General features: G+C 32.5%; 1 protein-coding gene across 1 annotated transcript; it reads right to left on the reverse strand.

The window, feature by feature from the left end:
- Positions 1 to 16155: 16155 nt before the first annotated feature.
- On the reverse strand, positions 16156 to 19461 carry LOC108455516 (subtilisin-like protease SBT4.15). Its single transcript, XM_017754065.2, has 11 exons — positions 19343 to 19461; positions 19136 to 19230; positions 18938 to 19035; positions 18684 to 18827; positions 18502 to 18607; positions 17885 to 18395; positions 17691 to 17791; positions 17393 to 17617; positions 17205 to 17313; positions 16907 to 17120; positions 16156 to 16805 (listed from the first exon to the last, which is right to left on the reverse strand). Exons 1-11 carry the CDS (start codon positions 19421 to 19423, stop codon positions 16258 to 16260), a joined length of 2232 nt encoding a protein of 743 aa, XP_017609554.1. The 5' UTR covers positions 19424 to 19461; the 3' UTR covers positions 16156 to 16257.
- Between the last annotated feature and the right edge of the window lie 628 nt (positions 19462 to 20089).

Below are 20089 nucleotides of genomic sequence, written 5' to 3' on the forward strand. Positions count from 1 at the left end.
TTATCTGGAGACTATGAACAATGGGGAATATGCTGGTTTTCAAGGCCATTATTGGGATGCCCGTGAGGTAATAAGATTGAGCTGGGCATGGGCTCAAGTATTAACGGTAAATGGGAACCGACAAAAGGATTCTAGTAATACAAGAACTAGGCATGTGAGATGGCGAGCTCTAAATAAGAGTTGGGTTAAGTTAAACACAGATGGGACAGTTAAAACAGGCATAGGCCAAAGCTCGGTTGGTGGAATCTTATGTGACAAGCATGGACACTGGGTTTGGGGCTATGCAGAAGCATGAGATGCTCTTTGGTATTAGAAGTTGAACTGTGGGCTATGTAGGATGGATTAAGGCTGTTGTGGGAACATGGATATCGAAGAGCCATAGTGGAAATAGATAGCCTGAGTGCGTCAAAGCAGCTCACGGGAAAACCAAAGATCGAGAATGAATCGACCTTAGTCTGCAGAATTAAACTTTTATTGCTACAGTCATGGGAGATTAAGGTGGTTCTTGCCTTTTGAGAGGCAAACCTAATTGCATTTTTCTCAATGCTTTAACTACTTTACTGAGTTTGGTGTCTTCAGTCAAGTGACACCAACTTAATAAAATAAAATACTAATTAACTTAAATAACATGACAAAATAAAAATAAAACATCAAGTATTTTAATAAAGAAATAATATTTGATGTATCACTTCTACATAAGTCTCATGCACTATTAATACATAATAAGATTAATTTAAGAATTTTAGATGTTAAAATTTGATCTCAGAGTTACTTGTATTTATTTATTCAACTTGAAAAATACATTTATCAAATGGTATCTCTCTACACAAAATAATAATTTATTTCCTCAAATGGCATATGATATTGCTTTACTCAATTACAAAAAAAATTATTTCCTTGAGAAAAAAAAAGTGAATAGAAAACAATATGAAATAGATTTGTGTTGGTTTACTTTTGTAGTTATTGTTGGACAAATCCATGAACCATTAGCACCCTATGTTCTCAAATGCAAACCCCACCATTAAATTTTCATTGTCGATGTCACTTTTCTCCATCCTAATCTCGTCAATTTGTCAATATCCTCTTAGGGTTCATATATATTATTTTTAATTAAAAAAAGTTATATATATAATTACAATTTTTCAAAAGTTAAAACCGCTTGATAATATACTATTTTGGAATAATTCTAACGTTTGATTTTTTCTTTTTAAAATACCTTCAACTTAAAAATAAGAATAAAATTTATACATGATCATTATAGGTAAAAGTATCATGAAAGTCTTTGTTCTTAGAGTCAGATTGTATTTTACTTTCTCTATTCAAAAAATGAGTAATTTAATCCCTATACGTTAAATCACAGAGCAAGTTGGTCCTTTTATTAACAATTTCATCCTTTTTTTTTTAGTAAATGGGGCAAAAAACAATCTGACTCCTAGTACAAGAGTCTCTATAGTACTTTTACCAACAATTGTATAAGGTGGGACTCAAACCTAAATACTTATTTAACCTCAACCTTTGCAAATAATGTCAAGGCCTTAATGACTCTTATCATTATTTTTTTAAAAGGTTTAATACATATTTCAGTACATGAGTTTGGCATGTTTTCTAATATGATACCTATTTTTTTTGGTCCGATGTAGTACATATATTTGGCAAAGTTATACGATTTGGTATTTGAAGGTAACGTTATCAACTTTTTAGTGTTTAATTTGAGTTTAGGGTTAGTTTGATGAAAACTCATAACTAACTAATAATAATTAGTAATTGACTTTTATTAAATAAATCCTAAAATCATAAAAAAAATCACAACCATTATATTGTATTTAACAAATTAAATACAAAATAAACAAATTCAATATTAAAATTAAAATTATTCTAATAAAAATTATGAAAATTCAAACCTAAAAATAATAACAATTAAATTTCATATAATTAACTTTAAAATTGAATTAAATATTAAAAAGTTAATGTTATTACCTTTAAGTACAAATGTATAACTTTTACCAAATACATATACTATATTAAGAAAAAAACACATATAGCACATTAAAAAAAATTAAAACTAAATTACCGAATAATATATTAAATCTTTTAAACTCATTACATGAAGTATAAAATTCACCTATAACAGTTTTCAAAATATACAAATCTCTATTTTAATTAGAATATTTTTAATTGATATAAAAATTTACTTATACTGATTTTTGAAATACATAAAACTGTTTTAAAACATGTTATTTAATTTTTAAAAATACATTATTTATTTACTATATTTAAAATTGTAAATACTTCCTATATTTTGTCATGCTAATTTTTTATCAAGTGAGATGTGAACATATCCATTAAAAGAATTCCAATACCATTTTAAGCTTCCATGGGGAAGAAAGAAACCAGAACTGAATACACATTAACTTAAAATAAAATTTTATTTAAAAATTTTAAAAAGTTAAAATTAAAATTAAGAATTCATAAATTCATGCTAAATAAAACATTATGAATGTTGTTTAGAATTTTAAAGTTTCAATAATTAATTTAATATATTATTTAAAATTTTAAATAAAAAAACATATTCACATTTTTACTCATATAAAAAATTACACAACTTTTAGAAAATAGAACTAAATGGTGTTTTAAAATAGAAAATATTTTTCAGGTTATAAAATTTTAAAATAAAAATTTATATGAAATTTAAATTAATTACTTAATTGCAATTAAATCATTCAAAAACTTATTAAATTTGGAAGTATTAAAATATAACCATAAAACTAATATTTGTTTAAAAATATTATTTAAAAGAAAAGGGTTGAATTATTGATCATAAAATGGTTGAGACATATTTAACATGGGTTCAATGCATAGCCGGCCCTAAGATGGTTTCTAGTAACATATGCAATGAACAAGATTTTTGTCAATATCAGAATTTGATTTTTTTTTTTTATTGAGGATTTTGAAATTTTATTTTAGATAATTGATGTGTGTTTTTGAATTAAAATTGGGCATATATTAGTAAAGCGGATTTCCAAAGAAATTATAGTTGGGGGGATGGGGTATTTTGAGCATTCAAAATAAGCAACAACCATATCCTCATATTACTTTCATGTCTCCAACTTAATCCTTTCAATGTTAATTGTGCGCCGTGACAAGGCCTCTTTCCCATTCTTTCTCTTTTAATAACATAAATCACTTCAATCCTCTTTCTTTAAAACCCACCTCAATCTTAATTCATCGCACTTCACTGATACTTTATATTTTTATTTTATTAAAAATAACCCTTAATTTTGAATCTAAATAAATTTTTTATTTTTAAAATTTAATTAATTAATTTCTTTTTTACTATTATCCATACTCTCCAACCTTTAAATTTTGAGATAATAGGTGCTTAAATATGTTCAAACTTACATTTTTTTTAACAACGATATTCAAACATAAACTATTCATAAAGTAGGTGAACATCTAGGCCATAAGGCATAACTTGGTGTTCAAAACTATGTCCTCTTTATTTTTAAATGTTTAAACACCAAAGAGTTCACTTTATGCAAGTTTTTGTTTCTTTTACTCACATAATAGGATTAGATCTATTCATGAGATGAGCTACTCGTCTAAGCCTAATGGTCTACCGAATTTTGAGAAGGTTTGGATAAAAATATTAGACCTGTAAAATAGACTCAAACAAAAAAAAATAGACCCATATAAAATATGGGTCACGTTTGATATCAAACACTCAAGGCCCAAGATTGACCCAACCTATATTAAGTATTTTATTACATATAAAAATTAAATCTATAGTAATATATAATTCTATAATGTAAACATTAAAAAGTGTTAAAATGTCTTTATATATATTTTAATAAATGAATAAAATATATAAATTTATTAAGTATTAAATTAAATAATATAAATATGTTTTAAATAAAAATAATATGTGCAATCTTAAAATAGGCTTAGGTTGGTTATTTATAACTATGAGTGAGTTTGGACAAAATTTTAAACTCGTATTTTGAGTTAGGTCGGGCTTGGATAAGCATAAAGTGTGTTAATACCATGCTTCAATTCAGCTTGAAACTCACCTGACCTATGGAAATTTTGTTATTTTTAATGTATTTTTTGAAAAAAATTATATATATTTAGATTAAAAATAGTGAAGGAAAATAAAAGAAAGTAAAAGATGGTAAAAGAGAGGAAAACAAATGAAAGTAAATGATTACTCTTGAGGTAGTTATAGGAGGATTAAGGTTGACAATGAAGTGGGACAGGGATGGATATTGCTAAATCTATTATCACTCCACAATTGGCATGCCCTACTCTATTATTTGCTCTATTTCACTATGAATATATAATCTTGAAAGGTACTACCACCTCCATGGATGTTGGATGCATATATCTCTACCTCACCCCACTCCGCTTTAATTTAATTTTTGCTACTTATCTTTAATTTTTTTTAATCGTTTTAAAGTCAAGTAAATATTTAAACATAACTCTTCAAAAAAAATATTTAAATATGGATTTTTTTCTATATTATGTTATTACTGTCGAAAACATTTTTTTTGAAAAAACAGGGTTGTCGACTTTTTATTTTGAAAATGAAAATGGGGAGTCGCCACCAATCTTTTTTGTTTAAGTGTGATCGGATTACCTCGTAATTTGATTGTTTTAATAAAATGTATTGTTTTACTAAAATAACGATTTTGGACTACGAAATTCGAGAAAACGAGTTAGGGAGTCGGTTACGTACGAGAAAGGATTAGCACCCTCGTAACGCCCAAAATTGGTACCTAATTGATTAATTAATGTCTTAATGTCGAAAGTTGAAAACCTATAAAGAATTTAAAAATACGATCCTTCTTTTTTATTAATGTTAATTTTACAAAAAATGTTTGGATAACCTTCTTGTCCTGAAGTAATAAAATGTCACATCCAGTACGTTAGGACACGACATTTTACCCTCGAGAATAAGCTTGCCTTTTGATTTTCAAAACTCATGCATTTTAATTTTAAATTGATATTCGGTTATTTGGGTCAAATGAGAAAAAATCGAAACCCAGGGCACGATCCCTCGAATTTCCAAACATGAAATATTACCTTTATTAAAGAATTTTTTTTATGAATTTAGGGTGAAAATTGATATAATATTTAAAAGAAGTATGTGAATAAATGATGCATAGTACGTAATGACACTAATAACAAAGTAATAAATAAACATAAATACAAGGAAAAGAGTTCATAAAATATTGGAAGTAAAAACTAAATTAAAACATGAATGAAATTTAAGGTGCGATTTGTAATGAAAATGTAAATAAAACATATAAATAAATAATAACAATAATGACAGATAATAATAAAAGCAAGTAAGAAAGAAATGAAATATGAGATGCATAATAAAAGGACGTAAATTAATTCGAAATATTCAAAGGTAATGAAATAAATAAGTAGATGACATGATATAAATAATATAAAATTTAAATATTTTTAAAGTAAAGAATTATAAAATAATAAATGAATTGATAAATCAAGTCTAAACATAAAAATAAGTAATGAATAAATAGATATATAAATATATCATAAATATTATTTAAATTTTAGTATTTGAAAGGAAACAGACAAATAAAAATAAACAAATAATGAAATTAATCAAACTAGGATTAAATCGAAATCAAAACAAAATTGAAAGAAAAAAAAAGATTAAAATAAAATGTCGAGCCAAAATTGTAACACGCGAATGAGATGGGGGACCGAATGGGGTAATATCCATGTCCCCCAAAATGCATAGCTTCAATATGGACCAAAATGAAACACTACTAAAATTACAGGGTGAAATTGAAAGAAAAAAAAAGGGAAATAGGATCGAATTGCGACTGGCCATAAAAGTGAAGGGACTTGTAGCGCAATAAGACCATTGTTTAGAAAACACGCGGATCCTGCTTACGGGTCAAGTCAAAGCGTGGGTCATAGCCTAAAACGACGTCGTTTTGGGGTGTTTTGCAGCTGATTGAAACGACGCCATTTTAGTAGTGTTATAAAAGGCAAAATTTTTACAAAAAATTTCATTTTCCCCTCCTCACTTAAATAAATAAATAAATAAGGCTAAGAACCTTTAAAACTCTTCCCTCATTCTAAGTATCCGGCATGGGAACCGTCGTCGGCCACTGTATCGACCGTCGACCACTAGCGACGGCACCGCCGTCCGTAGTGGCCGGAGAGCCCAAAAGTCCCCATTTTTGAAACCTTTTGTATGGTTCACCATTTATTTCAAAGAAAATGAAAAAAATAAAATAAAAAATGACCCCAAAAGTGCCCGATTTCTTTCAAAAATCGTCGTACCATCAAACCCCAAACCGAAACCTAAGGATTCTGGGCTTTCGGCGCTGGAGAGAAATCCAAATTGGAGGGATCTGGTAAGTTTTCTTCGTTTTGTTTTTCTTTACAAAAATAATAAAATATCAAAAAAATAGATCACCTTTTTCGGCTTTGAATTTGGGTTTTTGATTGCTATTGTGTGCATAAAAAAATACATGTGTGTTCTTGCGACTTTTATAGCCGAAAAGAAAGAAAAATACATTTTGTTCCTATTTTTTTTTTTTTTTTTTGCTATGATTTCTGTTGTTCTTGTCGTTCTTGCAGGTACGGAGGACGTGGAGGGGCGACGTGGCGCGCAATGGTGCGTGGAGGCAGCTGAAGCGTACGGAGGTGAGGGCAGCAGCGCAAAGGGGAAGTTAGGGTTCTAAGACTGATAAACATGTTAATTTGCATATTTTTTGTGTTTAATTTGGTTTGTTTTTGAACTGACCCTTGCTAATTAAGTGCTTTTATGATTTAATATTATTAGGGATGCAATTAGTCAAAAAATAAGCTAAAAAGGGCCAATTTAAAAGGCAATCATTGAAATAGGGCCAAATAAAAAAGGTAGAGGAAGCCAAGGACACATCAAATATTTTGACTTTGTAAAAGCCAAAAATAAGAAAATCTTATTTTATTTTATTTTATTTATTTTTATTTATTTTTATTTTATTTTTTATATTAAATTAGTCTAGGCTAAATTTAGTAAATCTCATGTATATAAATAGGGACTTTATGTTCTTAGAAAAGCATCCACTACTTTTGTATTCCTACTTCAGTTTGGAATTGGATTATTCTCTCTTTTCCTATTTCCATTTGGAATTGAATTATTTTCTTTTCTCTTTCAATTTGATGTGGGAATTTTGTCCATTTCATTTCAATTTCTTTGTTTTTCTCTAAATTCGTCCAATTGCTTTCCAAGCCTTTTTTATCCCCCAATTTCTTCCATTATCATACAGATTCAATCACCTTTCATGTAATGAACCGAAAGTTACGGTATCGGAAATTGAGTCTTGAGTATTGTTTCCGTGAAATTTATTCATGAATATTTATTAGAAATATTTATGAATTATAGTTGAATGGTTATTTAGTGTTTAATTAAGTGAAGTAGCTTGAATTTAGTTTAAAGGATTAAATTGCATAAGGAATAAAAGTTTAATTATAGATTAAAGAAGTAAAAGGGACTAATCTAGCAATTAGACCCTAAGTGCCATGTGTGTGAATGTATGATATAACATGTGTAATAGTTGGTATATATGTGTAATAGCTATAAGATATTTTATGTTATAGCTATTACACATATTAATTTTATATTTATTATAGGTTAATAATAATAATATAATATAGTATTATGAATAAAGAATAATGAGTAAAGAAACATAAAGTTACAGAGAGCAAACGTGAGAAAGAAAGAAAGAAAGAAAGAAAGAAATAGAAAAGGGAAATTTGAGGATTAAGGCCCTAAAGCTTGATTGGTAAGTTGTTTTAGCTCATTTTCTTATGATTTTTATGTTTATGGATGCCTAATTCAAAGTTCTACATGTATGAGGTTAAAATGAAGAAAATAGAAAATTTTTAGATATTGATTTAGTTGAATAAATTGAGGTTTTATGGGTTAAATTGATAGGAATTGAAGTTAGAAGTGAAAATTGAGTGATTTATTAAAAGAATTCTAAGTTAGGTTTAAATAGGGATTAAGTTGAATAGAGCTCAAAATTTATGTTTTATAATGAATTTTATGAGTTAGAAATTGTTAATGAGTTGATTAAAGAGAATATGAAGCTTAAGTTAAAGAAAAAAAGATTAGTAATGGAAAAAGGACGAAATTGGAATTTTTGTAAAAGTTTGATAGAAAGTGAAAATGTGTTTTATGAATTAGTATATTGATGATTTTAATTGTATGATTGTTAGTAGCAAACGTAGCACGGATCGTCATCAAAGAAGGAAAAGAGAAAGTGAACGAAGATATCGATTAAATTCGATAAATAGTGGTTTGTATATCTATAAACCGAGCTTAATCGTTATTGCTATATTTAATATTGATATTGTATGAAAATGTGAATGAGGTAAGTATTTTTACCATATTGAAATGAATGTGATTTTGAATACCCTATTAACAGTGTCGGGCTAGTCGGATATAGTTGACATGTCATAGGAATTGGAAGTATTGGGATATTCCGACATTGAGTCGATGAGACACTATGTGTCGACTACTGTTAAAGTTCCGGATTTGTTCCGATGAAGCACTACGTGCTTATCCCGGAGTGTGGGTTGGATCCGTGTATCCGTTAGTATCTGAGTTATGTTAATAAGGGTAAATAAAGTAAAGGTTATTAAAGTACTGATTGATATTGAATAATAGCAATAATGTGTTTGAATTACCATGTTTTAAAGTTGATTAAGCTATTGTTTATAGAAATACCACTGAGAGTATTCTCAGCGTACGGTTTGTTTCCGTGCGCCGGCTAGGTACGAAAGTATAAGGACTTAGCATACAAGCCGATCCCCAAACTCAAATTGGTGAAGTTTCTATCTTTTTAGAAAATGGCATTGTACCTAGGATGTCTTTTGGTTATTTTGAAAGTATCTAAGTTGTTAAGTGATATTTTGGTATGTTTTGTAAATGTTACCAAAACCTTAAGTATGGTATGTTTTGATATGATAGTGAAGAGTAATAAGAGGAATTGTTGGTAAATGTTGTAGAGAGAAGAAATGAAGATGTTATAAACTTAGTTATCAACATTTTATACTAAAACAGATTTGGACAGTAACATTAGTCTAACTTTGAAAATATACCAAAAATAGTATAAAGTGAATTAGATGATGAATAAAATATGTAATTGAAGCTTAATGAATCTATTTTTATATGGAAGAAACAAAATAGGTAAAAGAGTTGTGTTTTATGAGATATTTACGTTTTGGTGAAACAGAGTTAGAGCAATTTCTGGATTCCCTGTTCTGAATTTAGAAATTCACCATAAATTGTGTATTAAGAATTAGGACTCAAACTTTATTTGTATGGATTCCTTATTGAGTCTATTTTTAATTTAAACAAATGACATAGTCATTGGATTTCTGTACAGGAAGAAATTTGATTCGTAGTGCACAAGGGTCAGAGTAGCCAAACCCTGAAATAGGGGAGAATTTTTCTAATAAACTGTACTAATTGGCCTGATCAAAAAATTCTAGAAAATAATTAGTAAGTATATATATGAGTCTAGTTTCAGGAAAAATTTACGGAATTGGATTTCGAGTTTCGTAACTTGAGATATGATTTTTTTAGCGACCGTGACACAGATGGATAGTTTACTACGAAAACTGTTTAAGTGCTAAGATAAGTTTTGTAATGTCTCCTGCTTGACTCCGGCAACGGTCTCGGGTAGGGGGATGTTACAGTATTGATTGGTATCAGAGCTAATTAGGTTTAGTCGGTTTTAGGACTAAATCGAATGTCAATGTGAATCTAGAGGTACATGCCATTACTGAGTCAAATTTGAGTTGGGATTGGATGCTGATATGTTTGTTGAATATTTTTGTATTATAGCATTAAGAATGTCTGATAAAAGCATTGAGGATACTGATCAAGAGATGTATAGTGAAGATGATGAACCGTATAATGTGAATGAATCGGAGTCTGCAACTCCAAGTGTGAATCCAGTGGGAAATCAACCGAATGTTGGAAGTGATAATACTGAAGTCTTTAGAATAATCGCCGATGCCCTTCAAAAAGCGGTAGGAACTATGCTTGCTACGTCCTCTATCCCTACTACCCGAAGAGCTCCAATTAAAGAATTGAGAAAATATGGAGCTACAGAATTTTTGGGTGCAAAGGGAATTGATTCGACTACTGCTGAAAATTGGTTAAAGACTACAAAGAGAGTTCTGAAGCAACTTGAATGTACACCACAAGAAAGCTTAGTGTGTGTTGTCTCATTACTACAAGAGGAAGCTTTAGTATGGTGGGAATCAGTGATTCAGAATGTACTTGAGGAACAGATAAGTTGGGACTTCTTTCAAAAAGAGTTTCAAAATAAGTATTTGGGAGAAATGTACATAGAGGACAAAAGACAAGAGTTCTTAACACTGAAACAAGGTGAGATGCTCATAGTGGATTATGAACGAGAATTTCTGAGATTGAGCAGATATGCAACTGAGTTTGTACCGACTGAAGCTGACCGATGTAAAAGATTTTTAAGAGGATTACGTGATGAATTTAGACTACAGTTGATGCCTCTTAGAATCACTGAATTTGCGGATTTAATGGAAAGAGCTAAGATGATTGAACAAATTCTCGGAAGGGATAAAAAGTCTGAAGTTGCTCATTCGACTGAAAAACGTCCCGGAATGGTTAGTTCAAGTCCGCAGCCTAAGCGGTCAAAGGAATCACGAGGTAATTGGAGATTTAGTTCTCGATCGAAAAGGAGTGATCGAGGTCGGAAAAGACAGATTACTGTGTCTACTGGCAGTATCCGAAGTCCAGTTCAGAATACTGAAATTCCAATATGTGAGCATTGTGGAAACCGACACAAAGAGGAGTGTAGAAAGTTGACTGGAGGTTGTTTCCGTTGTAGAGCTACCGATCATTTTATTAAAGATTGCCCAAAGATATCTGGAACAACACCGACAGTAGTGCAAAGATCTGAATTTGCTTCCAGAGGCCGGGGATCAGGCCGAAGTAGTTCGTTTGCTAGAGGTGGTACTAGAAGAACTAGTGAGAGTGCTACACAATAATCTGAAGCTAGAGCTCCAACTCGAGCGTATGTTGTGAGGACTCGAGAAGAGAAAGATGCTCACGATGTGGTGACAGGTATATTCTTATTGAATTCAACACCCGTTTATGCTTTAATAGACCCTGGGTCATCACATTCATATGTTAATACGAAAGTAGTTGAGACAAAAAAATTAGAGTTTGAATTGTCTAAAGTTATGATAGAAGTGTCTAGTCCACTGGGACAAACTACTTTAGTGAACCATATATGTCGAAGATGTTCGTTAATGATTCAAGATAGAATATTCCCTGTTGATCTGTTGATTATGCCATTTGGCGACTTTGATGTTATTTTGGGAATGGACTGGTTATCAGAACATGGAGTGATTTTAGACTGTTATAAGAAGAAGTTTATTGTTCAGAATGAAAGTGAAGATATAATTGAAGTAAATGGTATTCGGACTAGTGGATCAATTCGTATTGTTTCGGCCATTAAAGCTAGCAAGCTTCTTCATCGAGGTTGTAATGCTTTCTTAGCATATGTGATTAATTCGGATTCGGTTGAAAGTCGATGTAGTAAAATTGATTGTATGTGAATTTTCGATGTATTCCCGAGGAATTACCGGATTACCCCCTGATCGAGAGGTAGAATTTGTGATTGAAGTCTACCCAGGTACAGATCTGGTATCGATACCTCCGTACCGTATGGCACCTACTGAGCTAAAGGAATTAAAAGTACAGTTGCAAGACTTATTGGACAGAGGTTTTATACGACCTAGTACATCACTATGGGGAGCTCCAATGTTATTTGTTAAGAAGAAAGATGGGTCGATGCGGTTGTGCATTGATTATCGACAACTCAACAAATTGACTGTCAAGAACAAGTATCCACTTCCCCGAATAAATGATTTGTTTGATCAACTGAAAGGAGCTTCCGTATTTTCAAAGATTGATCTAAGGTCGGGATACTATCAGTTGAAAGTAAAAGAGTGCGACATATTGAAGACGGCATTCGCATGCGAGGTATGGGCATTATGAATTTTAGTGATGCCATTTGACCGACAAATGCCCTGCGCTTTTATGGATCTTATGAATCGGATTTTTCAGCCATACTTGGATCAGTTAGTAGTAGTTTTTATCGATGATATTTTGGTGTATTCCAAGTCAGAAAAAGATCATGAGCAACATCTCCAGATTGTTTTGCAAATACTACGAGAAAAGCAATTGTACGGAAAATTGAGCAAGTGTGAATTCTGGTTATCAGAAGTTGTGTTTCTTGGTCATGTCGTATCAGCAGATGGAATTAGAGTGGATCCAAAGAAGATTGAAGCAGTTATTCAGTGGAAAGTTCCTAAGAATGTATCAGAGGTACGAAGTTTTCTTGGATTGGCTGGTTACTATCGAAGATTCGTCAACGGATTTTCAAAGATAGCCTTACCGATGACCAAGCTACTACAGAAGAATATTCCATTTGTTTGGAATGAGCAATGTCAGAAAAGTTTTGAAGCATTGAAACGAATGTTAACAGAGGCACCGGTATTGACTTTACCAGAATCAGAAAGAGATTTTGTAGTGTACAGTGATGCTTCATTGAGTGGACTGGGATGTGTACTGATGCTTCATTGAGTGAAGAGTAATAAGAGGAATTGTTGGTAAATGTTGTAGAGAGAAGAAATGAAGATGTTATAAACTTAGTTATCAACATTTTATACTAAAACAGATTTGGACAGTAACAGTAGTCTAAATTTGAAAATATACCAAAAATAGTATAAAGTGAATTAGATGATGAATAAAATATGTAATTGAAGCTTAATGAATCTATTTTTATATGGAAGAAACCAAATAGGTAAAAGAGTTGTGTTTTATGAGATATTTACGTTTTAGTGAAACAGAGTTAGAGTAATTTCTGGATTCCCTGTTCTGACTTTATAAATTCACCATAAATTGTGTATTAAGAATTAGGATTCAAACTTTATTTTTATGGATTCCTTATTGAGTCTATTTTTAATTGAAACAAATGGCATAGTCATTGGATTTCTGTACAGGAAGAAATTTGATTCGTAGTGCACAAGGGTCAGAGTAGCCAAACCCTGAAACAGGGGAGACTTTTTCTAATAAACTGTACTAATTGGCCTGACCAAAAAATTCTAGAAAATAATTAGTAAGTAGATATATGAGTCTAGTTTTAGGGAAAATTTACGGAATTGGATTTCGAGTTTCGTAACTTGAGATATGATTTTTTTAGCGACCGTGACGCAGATGGATAGTTTACTACGAAAACTGTTTAAGTGCTAAGATAAGTTTTGTAATGTCTCCTGCTTGACTCCGGCAACGGTCTCGGGTAGGGGGACGTTACATTTCACAACTTTCAAGCATGAATAATTTCATGCTTCACTAAATTTCATCTTAGCTTTAGGCCGGTGTTCTTTCCGGTCGAGAATCGTGAGATACGAATTCGTGTTAAAAATTCGTCCCATCAGTATTCATTTTTTTCCTAAGTATCGGGATAGAACAATCATCCCTTAAAGTTAAATTCAATTTCAAGTCAAAGTGCACGTTTGGTTGGATTCGTATTTTCTTACAATTGGAGATTCGAGTCGGTCGTGCTATATTTGGACTTTTGATAACAAATCGAGGAAGAAGTGATCGGGTTCAAACGACCCACGCAGTTGAGGTCGTTAATTCGAGTTGGGTTCTTCAGAACACAAGGCTGCCGGAATCTTGAATCAGAACCCGTGTATCTCAGTTAGATAATTGGTAAGGGTTGGTTTGCAGGTCGTACAGGAACAAACTACTAGAGGAAGAATTGGTGGTTAGGACGTTATTAACTGCTATAACTAGCTTATCGATCGGAGGAGAAGATTAATTTTCAAGGATTAATTCTTGATACGAAATTTACCGAGTCTAAGGCTAAGGCTTATTTTATTTGTTTACACAAGTCTGAATTTATTTCCAGTTTACATTTATTTTCAATAGTATTCAATCGTTTATTTAAGTTGATTAGATTATTTTACTTTCTTAAACATTCTCATACTCCCTTAATTTAATTGTTTATTTTTGTTGCAGGTACGTTTGGAGTCGTGGGCACGATTTTTGACATGACGTTTGACGCGACGAATATTCTGTTCATAAGTAAACACAGAAGTTGATTACGATATTCAATCCCTGTGGACTCGACCCTACTACTACTCTTTACTACAATTTAAAGTTGTTTTTGTAGGAGTTATTTTTTGTGGTTTTGACACCCATCAAAGACATTTTTTGATTTTGGGCCAATGACAGTTACAATTTGGGTTAGGGTTTGTTTGGGTTTAGGGTTAATGATTTGGGCCTGTGGGGTACTTGGACATTTGTTTTGGTCTGTTTTGTAATATTTGGATTTAGTCTTGGGCCATTGTAATTTGGGCTTTGTTGTAAATGGACTTTGACTTGGACTTAATAATTATTTTATTTATTCTGGGCCCAGGTCAAAATTGGCCTATAACAATTATATTTTTACCTTTATTAGTTTATTTATACAATGATAAAATGATAATTTTATATAGTGGATTGGGTGGGGGGCAAGCAATTACCATAATTGCTTTATACCAACTATCCTAAAAAAAATCCACCCGTCCCATCCTGACTACCCCGTATTCACTTTTCAAACAAAAAAATCTACTACACTTAAAGTGGATTGGTTCAAAATCTATTGAGTGGTTCAGGTTTTACCATCCCTACAAGCAGTGCCTACTAGCAAGGCTAGAACTTGTCATTTTTATGGTTGGCAACTTTTATAAACATTATCTTTAAGCTACAATCTTTGTTGATATTTTAGATGTGTGCACACATATCTCTAAAGACCAAATCTTTTATAGAAACATATCTTGAGTTTTGGTTTGGATTGGATCATTGAGGAGATTGGATTGGGTAACTTGTTTAGATTTGAGGACTTATTCTGGACTTACTTGTTGGAAAATTTTCAAAATATATATAGTGTTCCAATAGCTACAAATGAAAAGGTACAAGTGATCCGAAAATAATGTCATTTGGTTATTAAGCAAAAGTTGTGACTATTCATAGTGACCAATTATATCTGTTGTCACCAAAAGTTATACCATTTAATTAATAACAAAAGGTCATCATTATTCAAGTAGATATTTATTGAATAATGATGTTTATGACTAAAGATATAACTATTTATTTTGGTGAAAAAACATGAGATCTCCTATAAATAGGAGAGAAATTTCATTTGTAGGATAAACATAGAAAAAAGTTTCTTTCTGATCTCTCACCATCTTATATATTCTTAGATTTTTATATAAAAATTATAAAATTGATATCCTTGTTATCCTTTACTCATTACTTATTGGACTATTTCATTAGTACAAAACATAGATAATTATTAGATTTTATTGTTTCCTAAATTCATTTACCAATAACTCATTTACACACTATAATATTAGGATGAATTAATTTATTGCTAATATTACCCTTTGTAATACAAGCACAAGAAAGCAGCTCCACTAAAGCCATAAACAGCATGGGATTTAAGCTACTATAAGATTTGGAATTTGGACCACCTATTAAAATAAAAACAAAATGGGATTTTTGGCCTTAAAATTTTAGCCTCTCTACTGGACCTCCAACAACAGTCCTAACTCAACAACCAATACATGCATTAATTATACCATTTAAGAATATATTTTGAGTTGATTCAATATTACATCTCGTCATAATGATTCTTTTGGCTCATTACTCGTTCGTTACACAATTTTTGAAGAAAAGAATCACAAAGTTGCAGCTCCCACTAATTATTTTATTTAAGTGGGATTAATCACATAAAAAAAATGAGGTGGTCCACTTGAATTGTACTCCAGTAAAGCCTCTGCCAGATGGAGGTGGTCAATGTCTAAGATTTCACATCAAAGAGGAGGTCCTTGCACTTACACCTTTGAGTTCAGCAGGGACTCTGCATTTCTTGCTGAACCAGAGAATAGAACAGATCATGTCGTCACTTTGGCCCCTCTACTATAGTGAAAATTTCTAGTTGATTTTATATCTTCCATCATTTTTATTTTTGTTCTCTTTACTCTTGCTCAATGAATGCCATATTTTGATTTGTTGCTTTTTATGAAATATTGCTATGCTGACCGATTTATGAAAGAACTGATTTTTGATATACAAAAATGGATAAATGGGAATCGACTGAGAACTATTTAATGCCAACATCAAAACTATGGCTGTTGTTTAAAGATAACAATAGGGCTTTTAACACTGTGCCCTTTGTTACTCCTCCAATCAAGCGTAGCTGATAGGATATCTGTCCCATTCTTCATTGAACCGCCCTTCACCGAAACTCGGAAAGATTTCTTCTGATGTTTCCTAGTAAATTTCAATGTTTCCGGGATAACTGTGATGGAAAGTTCCTTGGGAGATGTCACTTTTGCCGTGAACTTGGTATTCCGGAATCCAACATAAGTTACAATCCTGTAAAACACTGCTAAAATTCTCGATTCGGTACTGTTCAGTTGGATGTGCATGGATGGATAATTGAGCCCGTCAAACCCTAATGCAGGTTTAAAGCTTGAGCAGTTATATTTTTGCTTGCCTCGAATGAGTAGGTCAATGGTGGTGCTATTGAACCCTTCTTTGCAAAGGAAACTTATATAAGAACTTTCGCTAATGTCATAGATGAGCCCAGCGTGTACAGCTCTAGCTGGATTTATCTGACCCGATCCTGAGCTTAGCTCCCCATATTTGTCTTTGATTTTCATGGGTGTTGCTAAAGTAAGAAAATGATATGGTGATTGAATTAGAAAAATGAATATCTTGTCTTTCATTTGATAACCAATCTATTTGGTTGATGTGATTTGGAAGTTTTACCAGTAGTCATGAGAGCAGACTTGATTGCAGCAGGCGACCAGTCTGGATGGAATGACTTGACATATGCTGCAGCAGCTGAAGCATGAGGGCAAGCCATTGATGTGCCGGACATAAAGTTAAACGCCGAATAGCGTTGGTCAATTGTTTCGTCAGTTACAGTGTTCAGTTTTGTGTAGGCAGCCAATATGTTTAATCCTGGAGCAGTAATGTCGGGCTGGCCAGCCATGGGAAGTCTCGACTCAAGTTAGAAATGAAAATAAAGAGCAATAGGAGAGGGTGGCGAGAAGATTGATTTTACCTTGAGAATGTTGAGGTTTGTTAGTTGAGGCCCTCTAGATGAGAAAGATGCTACAAAGGGAGCTTTCATGTGAACAGTTCTAGTCTTATATATGACAGCTTGAGGGTTCCTGAGATCATCCAGTTCTTTTCACATTGTTGAATGAAAGCTTCTGAAAATGAAAAGAATTAATCAAAAAGAAGGCTTACTTGGTAGAGTTTATATATCGATCAAGCCTATCGCCGGTCTTGTTACGAAGCACAATGGTTGCAGGTATAAGAGTGAGGAAGTAATAGTCTGTTGGTTCATCAACTGCCAGTATGGTTCCTGCCCCGTCCAGCATTCTGATCGTATAATCTTGTCCTGAATTCCCTAGGCAATACACGATCTTTCCTTTCACATTGTTCTCGCCCAGTGTTCCGGTATCGCATGCACTTTAATCATGTTTAAACACGATGTGATTAGAGCCTAATGCAATTAGAGAAACGCACGAGGCCTAATTTATACCTGACATTTCCGTAGTAATTTCCAGAAACATTGGTTGCATGGGCTCCATTCGTGAAAGGGTACATCTTGGTTTTCATCGAAAATGTGTTGATTCCATTGCCCTATATTGATGTAGGACATCGGATTTAGTATGATTATTATTATGCAATATATAAGCTGACTGCAGGAATTCATAAGAGAATTCAGAAACATACAGAAGTCATCATTCCATTGCCGAGCTTAATAAGCGAGGTGAATTGCCTATCAATACTGCTAGCAGCGACGGTTAAGATCCATGGTGCAACATTTTCAACAGTTGTGAGCATTGGGCCGTCGTTTCCTCCGGCACAGGATGTTAAGATCCCTTTCCTCATCGCATGGAAAGCTCCTATAGCGACAGAATCATTGAAAAAATCCCTGGAAGCACCGCCTAAGGAAAGGGATATCACGTCTACTCCATCGACGATGGCATCATCAAATGCAGCCAGTACATCCATATCGCTACACCCATCGCTCCAGCAAACTTTGTACATGGCTATACGGGCGGATGGCACGCCACCTCGAGCCGTTCCTTTGGCTATGCCATATAGGCTGGAGTTCTTTACAGCTATGCCAGCAGCAGTGGAGGCTGTATGGGTGCCATGGCCGTCGGTATCAACAGGTGTTGGCTCATCGGGATTAGGACCGTAGTTGTCTATATGATAGTATCTTGCACCAATGACTTTACTGCCAATGTTACAAAAGCTTCAACATCAAAATCTTATGCACTAAGATGTTAAAAAAAAATCACAATTGTTATGTAAATTTTCCCGTTTTAAGTTGGAGAAATTACTTGTTGCAACCAGTAAAGTTGGCCCCTTTGTCACATTTACCCTTCCATTTAGCTGGTGGAGGTCCATAACCCGTATCGTTAAAACTAGGAGATCCTGACCAAATACCTGTAACAACATTAAACAAATAAATACAATTTCAAAGATAAAAAAAAAAAGAAGAACTTGTTTTTCCCACATTTACCAGTGTCCAATAAACCAACTATGATTTTGCCTTCAACAATGGCGTTCCTGTTAGAACTTTCAGGCATTCCTAGAAAATCCCATGATCTTGTTGTAAGAAGTTTGCGCTTTGAGCTTTCAAATACTGACACTACACCATCTTCATCTGTTAAGCAATGCCAACATTAACATTAATCTTTGAAATAGGAGATTCCAGCATAAAAATATACACATCAAATATAAATCCAAATATATATATTGATATTTCTTATAGACCTGATAATCTCTTTGCTTCATCTGGCAAAAGCCTTGCTGCAAAAGCATTGATGCTCTTTCCATAGCTATGTATTTTGGATTCTCTTACTATATTCTCACTACAAGAAAAATAACAGTAAAGATGTATCATTTAAAAACAGTCTTAATGAGACAATTTATTAGTACAAATCAACTTTATTTTACAAAAGTATGCATTACTCTCCAATTGCCTTCGAAAGCAGCTTATCATGTTCATCCATGACCGAAATCCTGACTCCATATTCAGGTACTTCACCCATGTATACGATATATGGCTGTTGTCAAACAGTGTATATATATATCAAATTAACATCGAGAGAGTAAAAGAAACCAAATAATTATGAAAAAAATTGGTGAAATAGGATATCAGAAAGAGATTATATACACCTTTCGTTCATTTTCTATTGATCCCTGGACAAAGTTAGCTGTTGCAAGACATAAAAGGCAAGAAGCAAAAGATAGAATCATTGTTACAGAGCACTAATGTTAAAAAGAACAACGTGAGTGAAGAGTGTCTATTTTGTGTGCTATAAATAGATCATATCACAAGGAAAAAAAATCATGAGAGATCTTGTTTAGTAGCGCTGCCATTTCCACGCATGCATGCAACAGATGAGCTCCGAGCGTAAAGCACGGTGAGTGATGTTTTGACTAATTAATTCATAAGAATGAGAATGAATTTGAAAAGTCTGATTTTTAATGGCCCTTTTTGTGGATCTTCGTATTAGTTAGAGTTGCTCGTTCCAAGTCATTGTTCTTGCATGCAATGAATAGTTTACTATTAGTTTTTATTTCCATTAGAGGTTTTAATTTTATTATTAGTTTGTATGGTAATTTATAATGATTAAGTTTAATCCTGAATTAACGGATAAGATATTGTTCACTTTATATTGGGACATTTGATCTTAAACTTCATTGGGTGAGCTAAAATCCTACAAAACTATCTCAGCTTTTTCTAAAAATCGCAAAGCCAAGAAACAACAAAATTGAGCAAATGGTGCATCAAGTATTTTAACGAAATTGCAGCAACAAATTCTTGATTGAAGCAAGACACCAACATATTAAAGAGCCACGGTGAAAACAATCACCTAAATGTTGTTGCATCTTCACATGAAATTACAGCACACCAAGAAG

Source organism: Gossypium arboreum, chromosome 9 (assembly GCF_025698485.1).
Source record: "Gossypium arboreum isolate Shixiya-1 chromosome 9, ASM2569848v2, whole genome shotgun sequence".
Lineage (NCBI taxonomy): Eukaryota > Viridiplantae > Streptophyta > Magnoliopsida > Malvales > Malvaceae > Gossypium > Gossypium arboreum.